This window comes from Miniopterus schreibersii (genome assembly GCF_964146895.1).
Source record: "Miniopterus schreibersii genome assembly, chromosome: 7".
NCBI lineage: Eukaryota > Metazoa > Chordata > Mammalia > Chiroptera > Miniopteridae > Miniopterus > Miniopterus schreibersii.
The window spans coordinates 21819551-21840933 of NC_138108.1; the positions used below are offsets into that span (position 1 = coordinate 21819551).

The following is a 21383-nucleotide window of genomic DNA, read 5'->3' on the forward strand; positions in this document are numbered from 1 at the left end:
ATATCACTAATAATGGATTCTGGAACAGTTCTATATATTATGCAATAATACATGTTCACTGTAGATAAATTAGAAAACAAAGAGAACAAACAAAAAAACCCAACCCTTAAAATCAACTATTAACATTTTTGTGAATATCAGTAAATTCTTAATGTATAAATTAACGCACAACTATTTTAACAAAAAAGTGCTATACGTAATATATTGTTACAACCTACTATCACTTAACAGTTTTAACATCTTTCCAAATGATTAGTCTATTTTTAATAGGTGTGTGGTATTTATAACAGGTACATATATGAATATATGACAATTTATAACTATTTATTACTTTTAGATATTTAGACATTCTATTGTGGCTAAGGTAATAGAAGAAATAAACAGAGAATCAGTCAAGAATTGTGGAAATGCATGCCTAAAAATCTAAAAGAAAAAGATGAAGGATAGTGGATAGGAGGAAGGCCTCAACCACATCATTATAGAAGGACATGTAGTGATTCTGCAAGCACTATCGCTGATACTTATAGGTGTAATTGTTTTGAATGGTTTGAATGGTGACATCTGAATTACTGGATATAAAATTTGAATACGAATGAACAGTTTTTTTGAAGAAATAACCACTGAAATTTTTAAACCCAAATACTAATCAGCTCCTCAAGCTGAAGCCAGTTTTTAAAAAGTGAAATCACTAATATTCAGGGGAATAAAAAAAAGTTTTCAGGTCAAAGTCATTTTTATCTACGCAAAAAAATATACTATTGAAATTTGAAATAACTTATATGTTTGATTATCAATAAGTTTTTTATATGATAAGTATTTCCTGTGGCAGTGTTAAAAATAAACGTTTTATTACTGTCAGAAAAAAATGTTTGACTAATGGCAGTGAGGTAATACATATACAGTCAAATTCCACTAGTAAATCAAATAAAATATTATCCAAAAGGTCCTGAGGTAGATTTGCAAAAAAAAAAAAAAAAAGAAAGAATAATGTACCACCTACTCCCAAATAAATCTACAACTAAGTTTGTTGGCAAAACAGTTATTTGTCATTATTAAAAGTCATAACTGACTAGTTATCCACAAGTTCACATGGAGAAAAAGGAAAGTGAAAATTATTCCTTTATTTGTCTGCAGGTGGCCTTGAAAAAAAAATTGTGATACATTTACAGGGTAGATCATAAATTTACAAATCTATAAAACCCTTCCTAATTAAAATGACACTTTTAAAATATCCACACATTTTATTGTTCTTCATTCACATTAGTTGTGAATAGCAGGTTAGTATTATTAATTTTATACATACTAAAATATTACCTAGATGGATATTTTTACATATTAGATTAGAAGGGTAAGTCTACTATACCTGGGAAGAAAAATTTCAAGAATTTTTACCCTTTAGAACATAGTTATTACAAGGTGAAAAGAAATTCTAGGCAGTATGTATTTAAATCTGGCAAAGAAGTTAAGATACTTAAAGGACAACCAATACATTTTCAAGAAAACTTAGTGAAGGAATTATCAGACTGATTATCAAAAGTAGTTGTGCATTTATTTATTTTAATCTTCACCCGAGGACAGATTCTCCATCAATTTCTAGAAAGAGTGGAAGGGAGGGGGAGAGAAACATCAATGTGAGAGAGATACATCGATTGGTTGCCTCCCGCACACGCCCATATCAGGGTGAGGAACCTGCAACAGAAGTATAAGCCCTTGACAGAGAATAGAACCCTCGACCTTTCAGTCCATGAGCTGACACTCTAACCACTGAGCAAAACCGGTCAGGGTGGTTGTGCATTTAAATAGAGTAACAGCCTGGCCGGGCGTGGCTCAGCGGTTGAGCGTCGACCTAGGATCCAGGCGATCGGGGTTCGATTCCCGGTCAGGGCACATGCCCGGGTTGCGGGCTCGATCAATGGCTCTCTCATCATTGATGTTTCTATCTCTCTCTCTCCCTCTCCTTTCCTCTCTCTGAAATCAATAAAGATATATTTTTTTAAAAATAAAATAAAATAGAGTAACAGTTGCCCTGACCAGTGTGGCTCAGTGATTAGGGCATAGGCCTGCACACCGAAGGGTTGCAGGTTCAATTCCTGAGCAAGGGCAGGTACCTGGGTTGCAGGTTTGATTCTGGCCCACTGGGGTTCAAGAGGAAGGCAACCAATTGAAGTATCTCTCTTTTTTTTAAAATATATCTTTACTGATTTCAGAGAGAGGAAAGGAGAGGGAGAGAGAGAGATAGAAGCATCAATGATGAGTCATTGATCAGCTGCCTCCTGCACATCCCCGACTGGGGATCAAGCCCGCCACCCGGGCATGTGCCCTGACCGGGAATCGAACCCCTATCGCCTGGATCCCAGGTCGACGATCAATGCTGAGCCACACCCAGCCGGGCTGAAGTATCTCTTTCACATCCATGTTTCTCTCTCTCTCATTGCCCTCTCTCCCTCCCTCTCCCCTCGATTCCCCCCTCCCTCCACTCTCTCTAAAAATCAATGGAAAAAATTATCCTTGGGTAAGGATTAACAAAATAAATTAATAAATAAAAATAGAGTAACACTTCGTTAACCAAAGAAATAAACACAAATTCAAACAAGTGATAGGTATATTTCAAAATGATAAAAGGCACTTACTTTTCTCTCGTGGCTTTGGCATTTTTATCATTAACTACCCCAATTGGTTTAGAAAGATCTCGAAATACAGATGGGTTATTGAAGTCCAACTCTTCTGAAGTATAATCTTGTAAAATCCAGGGGAACTAAGAGACACAATTTACAATTTAGACATCCCTTCCTAGAGAAGCTACTATCCTCATATCTAACATCAAATGCTTATCTAAAGACAAAAAAGAATAGTCTTTAAAATTATTTTCCCTGTTGCAAATGTTTATTCATCTTTATTTCAATAACCAGAAGCATTATTTCCTATGATTCCACTGGAATGTTTTCAATAACGCAAAAGAAAAAATGACACTTATTTTTTCATTATTTTTCATGTTTATATTTCTTGAAAATAGGAGGGTATAAAATATACAGAATGGCAAAAACACATTTATATCTTTTTAAAAATAAAACATAACTATCATGCACATATACTTTTGTGTATTACAAAACTGAAAGGCTATTCCATATTTATATAAAACTTACCACAGGATACTGTGCAAGGTCATTATAGGTTCTTCCCGCCATTGTATTTATTTGAATGAGGTAGTCAAAATTTGATATCTCTCTATTTACCCATTTCTAGACAGCACAAAAAAAAGAAAACCAAAATTAATCTATGCCTCCGAGAAATCAGTAACTATTACTGACTACTAACAATCTTTTTTATCATCTCTATTATCTTTCTGATAAAAGGAATGGGCTTCAAAAAAGGTCTAACAGGGACATAAAATTAATATACTTTTCCTAAATTCACTTCCTTTTGAAAATTGGTCTCTAGAAAAGGAACAGAAACTTCCACATAAATTTTACACTGCAGACTAAAAGATCTTCATAACAATTACTTACTTCAATTAAATATTTTATTAAATATCTCAAAAATTTTAAATCTAGGACTGTCCAACATTGACAATTTTGTTATAAATGAAATTTTCATAAGTGTACATATTTAAAAAACAGTATCCTAATATACTAGAATGATCTACAAATTACTTAACTTCAGAACACTGTCTTCATAGAGCAATGGTAGAAGGATTCTACACTGGATACAAAATTTTCTAAAGAAAGACAATCATTTTTTTCTTTTAATCACCTTATTGCACCTAGCCTACTAATTACTCTACACAGTCTGGGTATGGTGGAGAATTTTGCAGACAGATTAACATTCAAGGGATGTGCTTATCGGAAATGGTGAGAAGTTAATCTATGTATAGATTTTATTAAAAGTCCAATTATAATTGTTCCTAAATGCCAAAATGAGGAATCAATACTTCAATGAATAAAGTTTATTCCACAGAAAACAGGGAATGTATTTTATTAAATAAAGCTTATTCCATAAGCAATAGGAAAGAGCTGCTGATGACTTTCTGAACAGAACAATACTTAAGATTATGATTCAAGTACAGCACAGAAAATATAGTCAATAATATTGTAATAATTATGTATGGTACCAGGTAAGTACTAGAATTATTGGGGGGATCACTTCATAAATTACTGAATTGTTTAACCACTATGTTGTACACCTGAAATCAATATAAAATAATATTGAATGTCAACTGTAATTAAAAAATAAAATTAAAAAAAAGATTAATGCATATATAGGAGGAAGGACAGAGCCAGGGTCACAGACTCTAATTAGGAAACTACTAACAGTTCTGGAAAGCAAAAAACAATGCCCTTTCCTTGGATTTTGACAGTACAAATTAAAGAGATGCTGGGATATAGGTGAGGGTAAAATACACAGAAACATTAGTTAGGTTTGGCTGTCAGAAGGAATGGTGCACTTTTTTAACCTTTTTCCCATGATATCTTTTGTATTTTCCCATTTTTTACTTCATGCATGGATTATTTTTACTATTAAGAAAAAACCCACATTATTTTTTAAAAAGAGAAAATTAGTAAAAAAGAATTCATAAGATACGTCTATAAATTGAGTGATATGAGAGCTGGAGAACAGGGCACTATATGTGTGAGGGAAACAAAGCATCAAAGATAATTCAAAAGATCAATCTGAATGGAATAACAGCAGCTGTAATAATCAAAATAAAATAATCAGAAGCAGCAAGTTTTACTTTTAAGCAAAACTACGAGATATAAAATGAACACCATTTCCTACCTGTGTCAATCCTGATGCTTTGAATAACTCCTGTGGTGATCTGGTTCCATAACTATTTGGAGAATGAAATGACAATAGTCTGCTATATACTTTGTTCCTAACCTATAAAAAAACAGCATTTTATAGTTGGAAAATTGATCAAGACAAAGCAGGATTATGGCTTTTGTAACAGCTGTTGTTGAGACAATTCCCGTACCATAAAATTCACCATTTATGTATACAATTCAGTGGGCTTTTTTGTATATTCTGACTTGTGCAACCATCATCATTATCTAACTTTGAAACATTTTAATCATCCCCAAAAGAAATTTACTCACTAGCTATTGCTCCCCAATTCCCACTCTCTTCCATCTCCTAACAACCACTAATCTACTTTCCCTCTCTATGGATTTGCCTCAACTGGACATTTCACATAAATAGAGGCTTACGGTTTTAACCTCTCTATTATACTAGGCTTGGTGAAGTAAAGACAAGTATTTTTTGAGGAAGTTATAGTGTATAATGGAATGATCATCAGACATTGAATCAGAAACCAAATTCAAGTTTATTGCAAATTTAGTTCTGTCATTTACTAATCACCTTGGCAAATCAATTAATTTACTGAGTCTAATTTGCACATTAAACACAATAATCTCTACTCTTAATAGTTTTGCAAATTATTCAGGGCTATACATATGTAATAAAATTCATCTTTGAACTTCAGTTTCCTCATCTATAAAAAAGGAATAATGAAATTTCCCATATCTAATCTGAAGGTTGCTATGAAGATCAGATTTTATATAAAATATGCTTTAAAAACTATGAAGTTATACAAATGTACAGAATTCAACAGGAACACATTTGGTTTAATTACATGACATAGCTTTCTAATAAACACATGCTTTACATTTTCCTATAAGGGAAAATTGTTTCTTAATAGTAAAACAGTATTCTTTTGTAAAAACAGAAAAATTCTCTTTGAACATCTAAATCAAATCATCTATAGGTAAACCTCGAACCCACAAGTGAACAGAAATGTAGTTTTTGTGCTAATCCAGGTCATCTGAGAAGCAGATGCCAAGACAGACTTGAACATGAAACAATTTTGAGAGATGCCTCTGAGAGAAAATGGAGAGCGTGCTAAGCAAGGTGAGAACAAATGTCAGAATGTGATGCAATCTGACTCCAAGTGAATGGCAGAGGGAAGGAAAAATGGGGCAAGTAATGCTTCAAAGATGACGGTTACACAGCTAGTAGTGGAGCAGATTCTTGGACCCAGGGAATCTGGCTTCAGTGGTAATCTATTAACCACTTATACTGTTTAAGAAGTTACTCTACTCTACATGAAATACATGTCTCATTATTGTTGAACTGAACCCAACTAACCCCAAATCAAATCATATTATATATATATTGCATATTATTTCACAATTGGATACTGTGAGGTACCTATTGGCTAACACTCAATATTCTACTACCTACCCATATATAAAAAATGGAAACAAGCACTCTCTACACAGTCAAACATAAATCCCAACAAAAATTCATATACTGCTTAGCCTCCAAAGTACAGGATGGGGCAAAAGTAGGTTTACAGTTGTGAGTACATGAAACGGTGTTTATTCTTGTATTTTTATTAATTATTGTATTACTTTTTCATATGAACTGTAAACCTACTTTTGTCCAACCCTGTATATACTTTTTCATCTAATATTCTGACTTGATGAAAGAATAGAGTCCAAAGTTTCAATATAGCTCACTAACTGGAAAATTATTTCAAGCTAATACTTTGGAGCTTCCAGAAAGGTAGCATCTTACATACCTCTTTTTTGAAATTGAGAAAGTAGTTGGATTGGTCAACATGAAAAATCTCAAGGGCTGACCTCCTCAAGTTGTAACGTCGCAGGTGAATCTCTCGAACTTGAGAATGAGGCCACTTGAAATCAAAGCCTACTCCTTAAAAACAGAAGAAATATTGTGACTAAGGTACCATATAAAGTTATTCGTGCTATGCACAAAGTATCTCCTACTTCCTGACAAAAGTAGCACTTAGGGAAAGGGAATTCAATTTCTATGTCAAAAAACCACTTGTTAAATTTATTGGACATTTATATTGCTTCTCTTAAAACTATTTTAAAGCTCTATAGTTGTTCTACTTCCTTCCCATTAGAATAGAGAATAATTCTGAATATTTTATCTTAGAAACATTTTTCTCTCTTTATGTTGACATTTTAGACTTAAATATCCTTTTATTTTCAGATAAAGGATTAGGTGAGAAGCCTACAGGAATAAGTGGACATACAAATAAAATTAAGATTGTATTTTATAACTCAAGTTTATAGCAATCCCCTCAACCAAACCTTTGATAACATTGATAAAACAAAAGCATTCCCCCCCTTCAATACACTGTTGAATATATATTTAAGCCCATACTGACTCTCCATTTCTCCTTTTACATGACAGATTATAATTCCACAGTCCCATTTAATTTCTTTTCTCATTAATGATTGATAAACTGGATACTTAACTATTGAACAACAGAAATTATTCCCCCAGAACTCCTCACCATCTTCTTTTTCAGTGCTGCCATCATAGAAGTAAATGTGTTGAGTAGTGATTTCTAATCTGCCAGGAATTATGTCAATTATTGTAATGAGTTCACAGTCTACTGAGAACACCAACTTTTCTTTTTGATCCTGTTCTTTATTCTCATCACTGTAAAAACAAAAACCAACCAACCAAATAACAAACATCTAACAATGTATTTTGTGTAAATAAAAAAGAATATCATATTCAAATTTAAATCTTATGTCTATAAAGTTAAAAACCAATAGAGTATTTGAATTATCTACAAAAAATATTCCACTGCATATTAAATTACTTAAATATTGTCCAAATATTCTTATTACCCAATAACTTAGTTTCAAAAATATGTTTTACATTTTAATTGTATATGACCCATTAAAACAAAGTACAGTGAATCTTTAATACTACTGGCAGAGGTCAGTTCACACATGCAGCAATACTGGTCATATAATTTTACTTATATTAGAGAAATAGGAATTGACACAGGGAATATATCTATGAATAAAGAATTGCATCATTAGTTGTTTCATCAATTATTAGAAGTACTAATTATAACTCAATCTTAAACTGGAAAATTAAGACTTTTCAAGAGCAAATCAAACTAGAGTATCATCATTATACTATGCCCTTACAAGAAAAGATATAATACTATGCACTGCTAGTCCAATACCTTACTTAAAGTGAAGTCATCTTGATTTGGATGACTGATATAATAATTTATATTTACTGAAGGGTATAACTAGGAAGTGACAGTCTTCTGGTGGCTCGGGTGACTTTCAACTGCCAAGTACAGAAATGGGGACTCCTACCACTCACAGAATATTATTCAAGTAAATCCTTCAAGCTAGCTGCTCTGTGGTCCAGATATTTCACATCTGTCTCATTTCCAGGACAGCAATGACTAAGTCTTTGTTTCCAATGGATTTCCATGAGGAATCTTTATCTACCTGAAATATTGCAAGCCTTAACTTAAAGATAAGCTTTAAAAAAAAAAATTAAAAATTGAGAATGTTTTCTTAAATAATGAAATTCCAGTACTTACTATGATAAAATTGGGAATAAGAGACCTACGGTGTAAATAGTCTAAATGTTATTACACTTAAAAATAGTTAAAATAGTGAATTTTATGTTAAATGAATCTCAATTTTCTAAAACTATATCTCATTTTATTTAAAGTAGCCAAAAATGAAGGCAAAATAAAGACCTTCACAGATAACAGAGAGATTTTGTGGCTATCAGAGCTTCCTTACAATAAATACTAAAAGAAATCCTTCAGGCTGAAAGGGAATGACACCAGATGATAACCTGAATGTACACAAAGAAATAAAGTGTATAAGTATGATAATTATGTAGACAAATATAAAATAAAGTATAATTATTTAGTTTTTTCTTCCCGTACGTGATTTAAAGACAAGTACACAAAACAGTAACTATAAAGCTGTATTGGTGGGCTTAAAATATATAAAGGTCTAATATTTATGATAACATAAAGGAGACATGAGAAAATGAAAATATATTTACTTAGTGGAAGTTTTTAAATTACAAATTCAAAATTTAGAAATATATCTAAGGCTATTCAGATTATATATTACTTCCTGAGGGAGGTTTGGTAATTTGTATCTTTTAAGAATTTATCCATTCCATATAAGGTCACAAATTTATTGGCATAAAGCTGTCATTAGCATTTTTTTTAAATCATTTTACTATTTGTAGCAGTATCTCCTCTTTCATTCCTGATACTGGTAATTTATGTTGTTTTTCTTTCTTTCCTAACCAGTATTGCTAGATGTTGTTTTGTTATCTGTTTTTTAATAACCAGCTTTAGTTTTCTTTTATCTTTTTGTTTTTTGTTTTTATTTTCCATGAATTTCTTCCACTTGCAAAAGAATTAAATTTCATGTTGTATCTTCCGTCTAAACACAGCTTTAGCCATATACTATAAATCTGATGCTATATTTTTATTATCATTCAACTCAAATACTTTCTAATTTCAAGATCCAGCTTCAAGTTATCCCAGTTCTAAGAAGCCTTCCTCAATAGTCTCAGTTAACAATGATACACTCCTAACAGCTGATCCGCATTAACTGTTGGTCCCTGGAAAGGTACAGTATTAAAATTTCAAGCAAGTTATCTTCCACAATTTTACAATCCTATTTCTCAGAACAAAATAATTTTAAATTCTTTCAAGTACATATACATACATATTTACTCTGGCTGTTATTTCCTCTTCAGAAAGATCTAACTTATCTTCCTCCATATCACTAACTTTTACTTGTTTCACTACTTCCAAAAGCAAAGAATCACTGGAAGGCTGTGAGTGTTGGACACCTGTTTAAAAACAAAATATCTATTAAAAACAAAGTTAAAAAATCACAGTATAGCTCTTCTGTTATTTCTGACTGTTAATTACATGATAAGAATGTGCATTACAAGTAAAGAAGGTACTTAGCTCTCTTGATTAATTCTATGGCATCAACTCTATTGACCATTAAGGCAATTTTTAAAACATTTAAAAACTGGTACTAATTTCATCTGTAACTTAGTCACTAAACACAGTAGAACATATTGGACACAATGGAACACAGGTGGCTATGGTAAAGTAACTACAATTTAGTATACACACGACTGGCCAGTGACTCTTAATATTTGGGGCTATTTCACAGACCTCTCTTCCAAAAGGGAGAAATGCCAAGTTAGATGGTTAGAAAAGAATGGTTTCCTAAAGAATTGTAGAAACTCTTTAAAATCTGTTTCAAATTACTGCTGGGCTATGTATTTTTAAGCACTTTTTCCTAGAAAAAGACATTGGCCCATCTAAGATACTAAGTATCTAGAGTTCCGTAACAACATGTTATAAAAGAAAGGCCTAAAATTGCTAAGAATTCTAGATATATTTAACATCAGCCTCAGGGTTGGTAAGCAAAACTAAGGGGAAAGGACGATTATTTCAATGTACCGTAATGGATATTAGAGACAACACATTTCTTATCAATTACAGTATAATTTTATGGTTTTAAATTATGTTACTGCTTGAAAAATTACAACCAGTTTAAATAGGAAGTCATATTTAGGCCAAAGGTAACAGAATTTAACATATATAACCATTTAAATATCAATTCTAAAACATCACCCTTCTTTCATGAGTAAATAATTTTGAAACAATAAAAACCAACCCCACCAACAACCTTACTATCGTCAACAAATAAATAAATAGCCATCGGAACTCACCTAGATTATCTCTCAAAGCACTAGCTTCATCATGGGTCTTGAAGTTATAATTTGGCACCAGTTTAAGTCTCATACGCGAATAATTTTCTACATTAGCTAGTTTCCAGTGAATTGGATTTTGTTTCCTATGGATATTCATAAGTAAACACATAAAATTATTTACCTTAAAGTTACAAAGATTGAAACAGAATTAGAAAGTATCAGGTACTTTATATGTGTTTAACATCATTTTATAAAAACATTCACATTCATTAACTCAGTTGAACCAAAAACATTAGTGAAAGAAAACCAATGTGAGTATGCATAGCTAGTTTATACATGAGGTATCTAAGACCACATAATTTTTTGGTGTGTAAAATGCCATGTGGTTTATAGGTACCAGAAGTAAGATCTGAACATAAATCTTCAGTTTAATATCTTTTAATTCTTTCACTGTTGTATGGAAGTTTTTAAGTAGCTATACAAGTTTATTCCAAATACAGTTTTCAAAATAAAATAATTTTATTACAAATAAAGATAATGTAATTGCAAATGGATCAAAGATCTAAATATAAGAGTTAGAACGCTTAGAAAAAAAGATGGGGTAAATCTTCATGATCTTAGAGTTGAGAATGGTTTCTTAAATATATTATCAAAAACACAAGCAACAAAATAAACAAACTGGACTTCAAAATTCAAAACTTTTGTGCACTAATGGCCACTATCAAGAAAGTGAAAAGACAGCCTACATATTTGCAAATAATATATCTAATAAAGACCTATTATTGAGAATACAAAAAACTCTTACAACTCAAGCACGAAAAGTCAAACAATCCAATTTAAAAAATAGGCAAAGGACTGGAATAGAGATATCTCCAAAGAAGACATATAAAACTGGCCAACAAGTAAATAAAAAGATCCTCGATTTTCATTAGTCATTAGGTAAATTTAGCATCATAAGGTATCACTTCACATCTACTAGGATAGTTGTAATTTAAAAATTGGAAAATAACAAATACTGGTAAGATTGTGGAGAATTGAAATCCTCAAGTATTGCTAATGGAAACGCAAAATGGTGCAGCTGCTGCGAAAAACAGTCTGGCCACTCTTCAGCAAGTTAATCATAGAATTATCACATGACCAGCAAATCTGTTCATAGGTATATACTCAAGAGAATTGAAAACAGGTACTGAAACAAACATCTGTTCACAAATGTTCATAGCAATGTTACAATGTTATTCACAATAGCCACAAGGAAAACAACCCAAATGTCCATTACCTGATGAATGAATACACAAAATATGGTGTAAAACCATACAATGGAAAATTAGTTGGCCATAAAAAGGAAAGAAGTACTGATACATACTACAATATAATGAAAACATGCTAAGTGAAAGAAGCCAGATACAAAATGCCATATATTATATGATTCCACTTTTAAGAAATATTCAGAATAAGCAAACCCAGAGTCAGAAAGCAGACTGATGGTTGTCAGGGACTGGGGGAAGGGATAATTGGCAGTGACCACTTAATGGGTCCAGGATTTCTTTTTGATGTGATGAAAATATTCTGAAGCTGGACAGTGGTGACGATTATACAACATGTACTTAATGCTACTAAATTGTACATTTTTAATAGTTAAAATTTTATGTTTTACCAAAATTAAGAATGACTATAAAAATATATTACATCACATAATATTATATTATGGGATATTACTTAGGATCAAGTAAAATAATTGTAAAATATTCAAGCACAAAGGATCACTAACCCTAGCTCAAAGAGGTAGTGTCAGGAAGACAGAAGTAATCTGATTCAAAACAAACTCATAGGGTAAAATGAAAGGAAATAAATCCATGGTGGAAAATATATAAAGCTCAAAAATATCAGACCTATAATTCAGAAAAGACAAATTAATTAAAAGCAACCTTTTATAAAAAAAACTTTGTGTTTTGAGGAGGGATAAAGAGATAAGAACAACAGGCTTTACTCTTAAGGAGCAGAGTTTGGGAGATACATATATAAACTACACCACAATTCAGAAAGTAAAGAATTCTAATGGTACCAATAAAAACCAATTCATGCCCTAGCAGGTTTGGCTCCATGGTTAGAGCATCAGCCTGCAAACTGAAGGGTAATAGGTTTGATTCTGGTCAAGGGCAACCACCTCGGTTGCAGGCTTGATACCTGGCCTCAGTCAGGGTGGGAGGCAACAAGTGGGATGTCTATATCTCCCCCTCCCTTCCACTCTCTCTAAAAAATTCAATGGAAAGAATATCCCTGGGTGAGGATTAGAAAAAAAACACAACAATTCAAGTATATATCTTAATTATAATTATTTTTATCAATACCCCCAATTTGTATGTGAGAGAACTGAGGTTGAAAATGCCTACTTTCCTAAGGTCATGTAGCTTATAAATGTCAGAGTTGAGACTTGAACCCCAGGACTTGAACTTCAGTAGCTCATTTGCTCTAACACTAGGGTCCTACTTTTCTCAATCTTCTTTCTCAGGGACAAAGATTCTCATCTGTAGATCCTGGGCATGCCTTGATTTCTGCATCCAGATTAATATTAACTGTGGACTTCTTGCTTACTGCCAAAGTCTTTTGCCACTGGATTCCACCTTACAAGCAAGACTTACTATGTGCTACTGACATCTGTCAATGAACTGGAATAGTCCTTTATTATCCTGAAACCACACAGCCAGTTGGTAGGCTTCCCACAGCACCTGGAGATGCCAGTAGCTATTGTCATAGGGACCTTCTTTCTTATGCTAGAGCTCAGATGCTGGGTACATACAGTTTGTTCTTCAGCACCAGGACCAGAGGACAGCTCCAATAAATTCTGCACTGGGAAATACCAGTGTTTCATCTGAAATAGCTCTTTCAGGACTGCAGTATAATAGTCAATTTTATATTTTTGGTTGTAAGTAAATGAAACAAAACTCAAACTTCTTATAAGCACATAAAACATATATTAGCTCTCATAACTTGCAAGTCTAGTGGTACATTTGGTCTGGATCTCCACATGATGGGTGAGATGGCCGAGACTCACATTCTGTTAGCTTAGTGATCCCAAAAGACACAATCTACCCTGACAGCACCAGCAGCAAAGTCTCAGGAAAGAGTAATTGCCTGACTTGAGTCTGTGGCACCTTTGTGGCACCTCACAAAAAGGAAGGGCTTTAGTACCAGGAGGAGGTAGTAGTGCTAGAGAGACAAAAATAACAGGGTTCCCTGTAGCTGGCATCATCAGGGGAACTCTCACAACCTACAAATAATCTGAGGTCTGTGGTGGGATAGAACCATCATTCCCCTTGGTAGTGCCTGAACTCAGCTTTCCAGAAGACTCAGCAAAAGCTCCAGATTATAATTCACCTACCTCCTCACTGTCTCTTCAATAACAAATAGGCCCCGGGACACATATGCAAACCAGGTCCAGAAATAGCCTAGGGTGCTTGAAAATACCCCAGGATTGGTATGCAAATAAAATCCTAACACTGAATCCAGGTTCCATTAATAACCTTCTCTCTACTATGCTTATAGTGCAGCCTATTCTATAATGGCTTCAAAGAATGTGTAGTAAATGAGTATTTTTAAAGAAAAAATCTCCTTTGTCCACATCCTCACCAGCACGTGTTATCTGTTGATTTATTGATGACAGCCATTCTAACAAGTGTGAGATGATATCTCATTGTGGTTTTAATTTGCATTTCCCAGACGATTAGTGATATTGAGCAACTTTTCATATGTCTGTTCGCCATCAGTATGTCCTCTTTCGAGAAAAGTCTGTTCAGGTCCTCTGCCTATTTTTTAATTGGGTTGTTTATTGGTGTTGAGTTATATAAGTTCTTTATATTTTTTAAATATTTCAAGAAATATACAGATTCAAAGCAAATATACAGATTCAAAGCAATCCCTATAGAAATACCAATGGCATTCTTCTCAGAATTAGAACAACTAATCCTAAAATTTACATGTAACCACAAAATCCCAAATAGCCAAAGAAATTTTGAGGAAGAACAAAGAGGAAGGTATAAATCTCCCTAATATCAAACTATACTATAAAGCTACAATAATCAAAACCACATGGTTACTGGTGTAAAAAGAGATATATAGGTCAATGGAATAGACAGCCTAGAAGTAAATACTCGCTTACACAGTCAATTAATCTACAACAAAAATGGCAAGGACATACAATGGGGTAAGTCTCTTCAATACGCAGTGCTGGGAAAATTGGGCAGATACATGCAAAAAAATTAAACTGGACCACTTTCTTACAACATAGACGAAAATAAATTCAAAATGGATTAAAGACTTAAATATAAGACCTGAAACCATAAAAGTCCTAGAAAAAACATAGGCAATAAACTCTTTGAAAATGGTCTTAGCAATATCTTTTTGGGTATGTCTCCTCGTGAAGGGTAACAAAGCAAAAATAAACAAGTGAGACTACATCAAACTAAAGTTTTTGCACGTGAAAAAACCAACAACAAAATGAAAAGACAACCTAATGAATGGCGGAAGATACTCACAAATGATACATACAATAAGTGATTAATATATGAAATACATAAGGAACTCAGATGCTATTTTAACTTGGATTTTAAAATTCACACGCTTGTGCAGCTGTGACTTGTGACTGCAATGTCTGCCAGCAATTTCTTTCCTCCACTGTTTGTTTTCCAAAGGTCATCACTGATAACGGTTAAGTGCATTTCTTTTTGGTCTTAATCTTTGCATTTTACATACCTTGATGATATCCCATATATTTTGAATCTTTTTTAAATTAATGATTGCATTAACATTTTCCAGACCTTTAAAAACTGTAAGCCTAATTCTAATCATGCATCATATTCCAAAAAAAGGATGTATAACCTCACAATTTATTAAAAAAATAAATATATAACCCCTTCTCCCATCTCTCACATTCTTTTATAAACTGAACACTTTTTAAATTGGATCGAAGAGGCTATTGGCTTAAAAAGTTCTAGACCAGACTTCAAAAGAAAAAAAGGTTATTTAATAAATTATATACTCATACCTTTCAGCCCAAGGTCCCCTTTCACATGTAAGATAGACCTGTATTGCCTTCCAGCGTCTCAGAGTGGCTAACTGTTGACTGTTAAGTTGTTTAAGCATATTATTATACCTCAAGTTCTCTTGGCGTGCTTTTCGATTAAATGGCTCCACAAAAAATTCCTGAAAGAAACAGCAATAAATAATATCACTAACTCATCTATTTACAGGTATATTTTAAATTTTAATGCCATAACTTTAAAATTTTGACCCAATAAAATCATACAGTAAAAAAAAAGCTGGTAATCAATAGGATTTTCTTATTCTATTGGAATAAGTTTCTTTAATGAAGCATGATATGATTCTAGCAATAATTCACTTGCAGTTTTTAAAACTTAAGAAAATAAGCAAGAAGGAGCCTATGTTACGAAATAACATGTATTTTTTATTTGGTCGTCTTTGTTTCATCGGTATTTTGTAGTTTTTAGCCTACCAATCATGTACATATTTTGTTAAATTGATACCTAAGTATTTCATTTCTTTTTAAATACTCTAAATAGTATTTTTTTTAATTTCAGTTTACAATTGTTTATTGTATGTTTATTGTTTCTGTATCTTAATACAGAAATATAATTGAATTTTGTGTACCGATCTTGTGTCCTTCAATCTTGCTAAACTAGTTAATTACAGGAAATTTTCTATAGATTATTTAGAATTTTCTACAAAGATAATCATGTTATCTGTAAATAGTTTTATTTCTTCCTTCCCAATGTAAATGTCTTCTATTTCTTTTTCTGTTCTTACTGCATTTGCTAGAACTTATAGCTCAACAGTGATAAGGAGTGGTGAGAGTAGACATTCCTGCCTAGTTATCTTCTCTGTCCTATAGAGAACACTCAGTTTTTCACCTTTAAATACCAAGTGAGCTGTAGGATTTTTATAGAGATTTAGGTAGTTCCCTTCTATTTCTGAGAGCTTTGATCACAAATGGATGTTGAATTCTGTCAAATACTTTTCTGCATCTATTGATATGATCATGTATGTTTTCTTGATAAATCTACTAATGTGGTCCATTCTACTGATTATCAAATGTTGAACCATCCTTGCAATCCCAAGATAAACTCCATCTGGTTGTGATATATTATTTTTTCATATATTGCTGGATGTTTTGCACCTATGTTCCTAAGGGATATCGGTCTGTAGTTTTTTTGTACTATTTTGTATGACTTGAACATGAGGGTAATATTGTCCTCATATAATGAGTTGGGAAGTGATCCCATTTTTTTTATTTCTGAAGAGATTGTGAGGAACTGGAGTAATTTCTCCATTACTTTCGTAAAATTTGCCAGTGAAACAACCTGTGTCTGAAGTTTTACCCTTTTAGAAGTTTTGTTTTTTTGGTTTTTTTACCAATAAATTCAATTTCTTTACCAGACAGAGGACTATCCATGTTGTCTACTTATTATTGAATTAGTTTTGGAAATTTGTACTTATCAAGAAATTGATTCACTGCATTTAGGTCATCTTATTTATGTTCATAGATTGGTTTGTAGTAGTCTTTTTTTATCACATTAACCTTTGTAGAGTCAATGGTGATACCTCCCCTTTCATTCGGGTATTGGTAATTTTTCACTTTTGTTTTTCTGCTTTGTAAATCTGGCTAGAAATTTATCAATTTTATTGATATTTTGAATAACTAGATTTTTATTTCATTGATTTTCTCTGTTTTTCTGTTCCAATTTCATTGACTTAGAAACTAATTTAGATTAGATTACGTTTCTTTTTCTAGTTTAAGTTGGAAACAAATTATTAATTTGAGGCCTTTCTTCTTTTCTAATATACATATTTTGTGCTATAAATTTCCCTCTAAGCACTGATTTATACCCAGACTCCTTAGAGAAACCTATTATCAGCTTAATAGGCTTTTTACATAATCACTATTAAATTTTTTTCACTGCTCAATGTTTTCCTTCCAATTCTGAAGTAATTTCAGACAGATGGAAATACTATTTGTTTTCAAAGTTCAGACTTGATATTACTTGAAATCAACGTAAAAAAACTAGATACTAAAAGCACTTAACAGTTTTACCTGGAACTTGAGCTTGCTTTCTCCTCCTTCCCGGTCTCTTTTATGCATATTCACCATTAAGGCTTCGTAACAATCCTTCCAATAAAGTGCCATGTTCTCATGACCATCATAAAATGTATGGGTTTCATACTGCTTCATATAAGGTATAATCTTATAAAAATATATATACAAAATTTAATATATACTTCTATAAAAATAAGTTAGCAGAAAAATCTCACTCAAAAAAGATAAAACTTACATATTTTTCAATGTAAACTTGCCATTCATTTGAACTGCAATATTCTTGAAAATCTTCAAAAAATGAGGAACTACCATTGGTAAAAGGTAAAGAAGGCAGGTGCAAGTTCATGAAGAGAAGATCATAAATTTTGGAAACCAGGGTACGGACAAGGGGAATCAGAAATGAGTAGATTTCCGTCTGTTCCTTGATTGATTGACTTAGAACATGTTCTAGCTTTCCTAAAATATAACATGCTTCATCCTGATTTTCAATCACTTTGGTCTGCAGAAGGGTGTTTAGCTTAGCTGATGCCATTGCACAAACCTAAAGGAAAATAGGTGAGATAGAGCAGAATAAAGCCAACATTTAGTGATAGCAAAAGTTTTTTCACTCTTCTTGAAGTTTTTTTTAAAGAAATTATAAATGTATTACATGTTTAATTTGTAATAAACAGTAAAGCTGTGGTGGATAATTAATCATTCAACAGCCATTCCACTTCTCATAGTCTGCAAGGATGGGGGAATGATTCCATCTCTAGGTTTCAGTAACAGGTTGGAAAGGTTAAAAGCCAAACAGGATATCCAATCCCTTGCCACAGTGACTAGTTCAGTCAACTCACATCATTGTCTTTGTCAAAGGGATTCATTCAGGGATAGCCTTATCAGTGCAAGTTCAGAATTTTTACATAATAACTGCTACGAAATGTGAAGGGTCTCAGAATTTATCTCACCTCCAAGCTAAAATGTTAGCCTACCACAGTTTCATAGATACTGGCAGAAGACATTAGACTCCTGGGTAGGAAACAAAGATCTACAGCATTAGTAACAGCCAGAATATCAGTGTTTACCTCGATTCCCCAAACTGCAATTCCCACCATGAGAGATGAACAGGACTAGATGATGCCTGCATGCACAGTGGTTGCATTACAGGAGAGGAACCCCGAGCACAGGGAACTCAAATCTTTTATATGGGGCAGTAAGCGCATCTAAACATTGCCTGGGAGGGAGACATTATCTTTATTATGCTTGACAGTACACAGACCTGCTTTTTGCTCTGGAGGGAAGACATGATCTCTGTCTTCCAAAGTTGTTCACTATACATGCATCCTCAGAAAGACCATTCATAACAAAGGCATCCAGTGTCTCTATTCATAAGATATGCAGAAACACAAAAGATCCATGAAGAACTATCTACTGTAGGAAGAAGCACTCCCTTTCTCTGGATATGAATAAGGAAGCATGTAGCCCCAAAAGCTGTTGGTAGCCATACTGTGACAATAAGAGCAGCCAAGCTTAGGACCAAATGACATATGATGGAGAGCAGTGCTGCAAGAACAACAAATAAATGTAACTGGACCTTCAACTGAATCATGCCTTAATCTCATCTTAACTATGGAATTTTGAATTACATGAGTCAATAAATCTAAATAAGTCAGTTGGACTTGATGTTTCTGCTATTTGGAATCAAAAGTATTCTAATACAGGTACACAGGTACAGGACAGGTACAAAGGAGACCAAATACTTGATCAGAAATCTAATTATCCTGCGCTAGCCAGGTAGCTCAATTGGTTAGAGCATCATCCCAATACACCAAGGCAGCGATTCGATCCCCAATCAGGGAACACACAAGACTCAACCAGTGAATTCATGAATAAGTAGAACAACAATCTCTCTCTCAAATCAATAAATAAAAAATAAAAAGAAATCTAATTATCCTTGAAGTTCCCAAGGAAAATACATATTCCAGGCACAAATCCATGCAAATACCCCATATTGCTATTAAGCTTTGACCTCAAACTCCAACACAGAAAGGTAAATGAGGTCACAAAAGGGCCTCCTTTTGTCTACGATAAAGATCTAAGATTTAAGACCATATCAAGACAAATGATATAAAGTGTCTCCTCCCTTAACTCTAAATCCCAATTCTGAATTGTATTACTTTCAAAATTTTAAATAGCAGGAGAAAAAATAGAAATTATTAGAACCTGACATCACTTCAAGAATGCATTTGTGCCAAAAGCTAGTCTGACCTGTGTGCACAGGTCTTTACGGGCCAAAAAACAAGAGACAGCGGGCATTCTCTCCATGCAAGCCTTGAAGAAGCAAACAACACTGGAGGAAACAATCTCTGAGAAGGCTCAAAACTTTAACTTTTCTACTTTTAACTTGAGCTTTTACTACTAATGAAGCTTCTCTACCCTCCTCAGATTTTCTCCAAACCCCATCATTTTAGTCTGTGAATCTGACTAAAGAAGATTAATTCTAACAGAGGCCAACAAATGTAAGAAAAAAAGTCATACGTTTTCCCATCAATCAGGAAATATGAGTGCTAGTATTCTGGGATTTCATGTTATGTGTTTTTTAAAATACTGTTTATATAAAAAGTGGAATATTCAGTGCTTTGCTTTTAATTTAATATTATGGTATAAAATAAATATAAGTTTATATGTTTATTTAAAAGTATAAAGAGATTTTTAATAAATACAAAATAATTTAGTTGACCACTAAGTTATTTCTCAGTCACCTGAGAAAGTACAAAATATACTGATGCCCTAGTTCCCCATTTCTGTTTTAATTACTATGGGTAATGCTCCACAAAGGTATTTAGAAAAAGCTCCTCCACCACTGGCTGAGCTAAGACAACTGGGAGAGTAGAGACCCAGTTGCATCTAAATAAATGCAGCTTTTCTAAACAACCACCCAGTCTCACTTTAGAGACAAGCTAGAAATCTTGATGTTTATGTAAAATTTCCTAATACTTAAAACACTGGAAATTAGCTAATATGTGCCAAGCAAAGGAAGTTTGCTAGCAAGATTCATTTTGCAAGCAGTTCTATTAAAACTTCTATAAGGGAAGAGGTTCCTTTCCCAGCCTTTAACATGCACAACCTCAGGAATATATTCTTTCATTTTAGAAAGAATGAAATTAAACAACTGGCTAGTGAGAAATGGTTTAAATCACTGACTACTGGTAGGTAGGATCGGTCTCATCTATAGGTGCTGTACTCATTTATTTGACAAGTATTTCTAGAGCCCGACTATGAGACACGCACTGGATATTTAATGTTGAACAAACCAAAGAAATAGACATTTTATTTAGTAAAATTTCATCACAGAGAAAAACACCGAGGGTGACTAAGTGGAACAAAACAGAGTCCTAATATCTGAAATAAATAACTACCCAGCACGCAGGCTGTGACAACTGCATTAGTAGTCATCAGGTTAACATTCATGAAAAAGCCAAAACATCTATTCTCAGTCTACTTCTAGGTACAGAAGAAAAGAATACTACAATGAATATCTATGTGTACAAAGGCTGTCAGTATTTCAGATTACTATCTTAGGATATAGTTTCAGAGCATAATTACTAAACAAAGAGTATAATGTTTTACAGGTTCTAGTTCATATACTTTTAAATTGTATTTAAAAGGCTTCACAATTCAAACTTCTACCATCTATAAATTACAATGCCCATTTTCTTGTTTACCTTTTCTCCAATTTCCATGTTTT

General features: G+C 33.0%; 1 protein-coding gene across 1 annotated transcript in view; it reads right to left on the reverse strand.

Moving 5' to 3' along the window:
- Positions 1-21383, reverse strand: part of NBEAL1 (neurobeachin like 1) — a 114957-nt gene that overhangs the window by 30258 nt on the left and 63316 nt on the right. Inside the window, exons 32-41 of the mRNA XM_081143492.1 lie at positions 17892-18197; positions 17654-17803; positions 15590-15747; positions 10567-10691; positions 9540-9666; positions 7319-7467; positions 6575-6708; positions 4774-4875; positions 3144-3239; positions 2631-2755 (exon numbers count right to left, since the gene is read on the reverse strand). Of these exons, the coding sequence (XP_080999618.1) occupies positions 2631-2755; positions 3144-3239; positions 4774-4875; positions 6575-6708; positions 7319-7467; positions 9540-9666; positions 10567-10691; positions 15590-15747; positions 17654-17803; positions 17892-18197 (1472 nt within the window). The remainder of the gene's footprint in view (positions 1-2630; positions 2756-3143; positions 3240-4773; positions 4876-6574; positions 6709-7318; positions 7468-9539; positions 9667-10566; positions 10692-15589; positions 15748-17653; positions 17804-17891; positions 18198-21383) is intronic.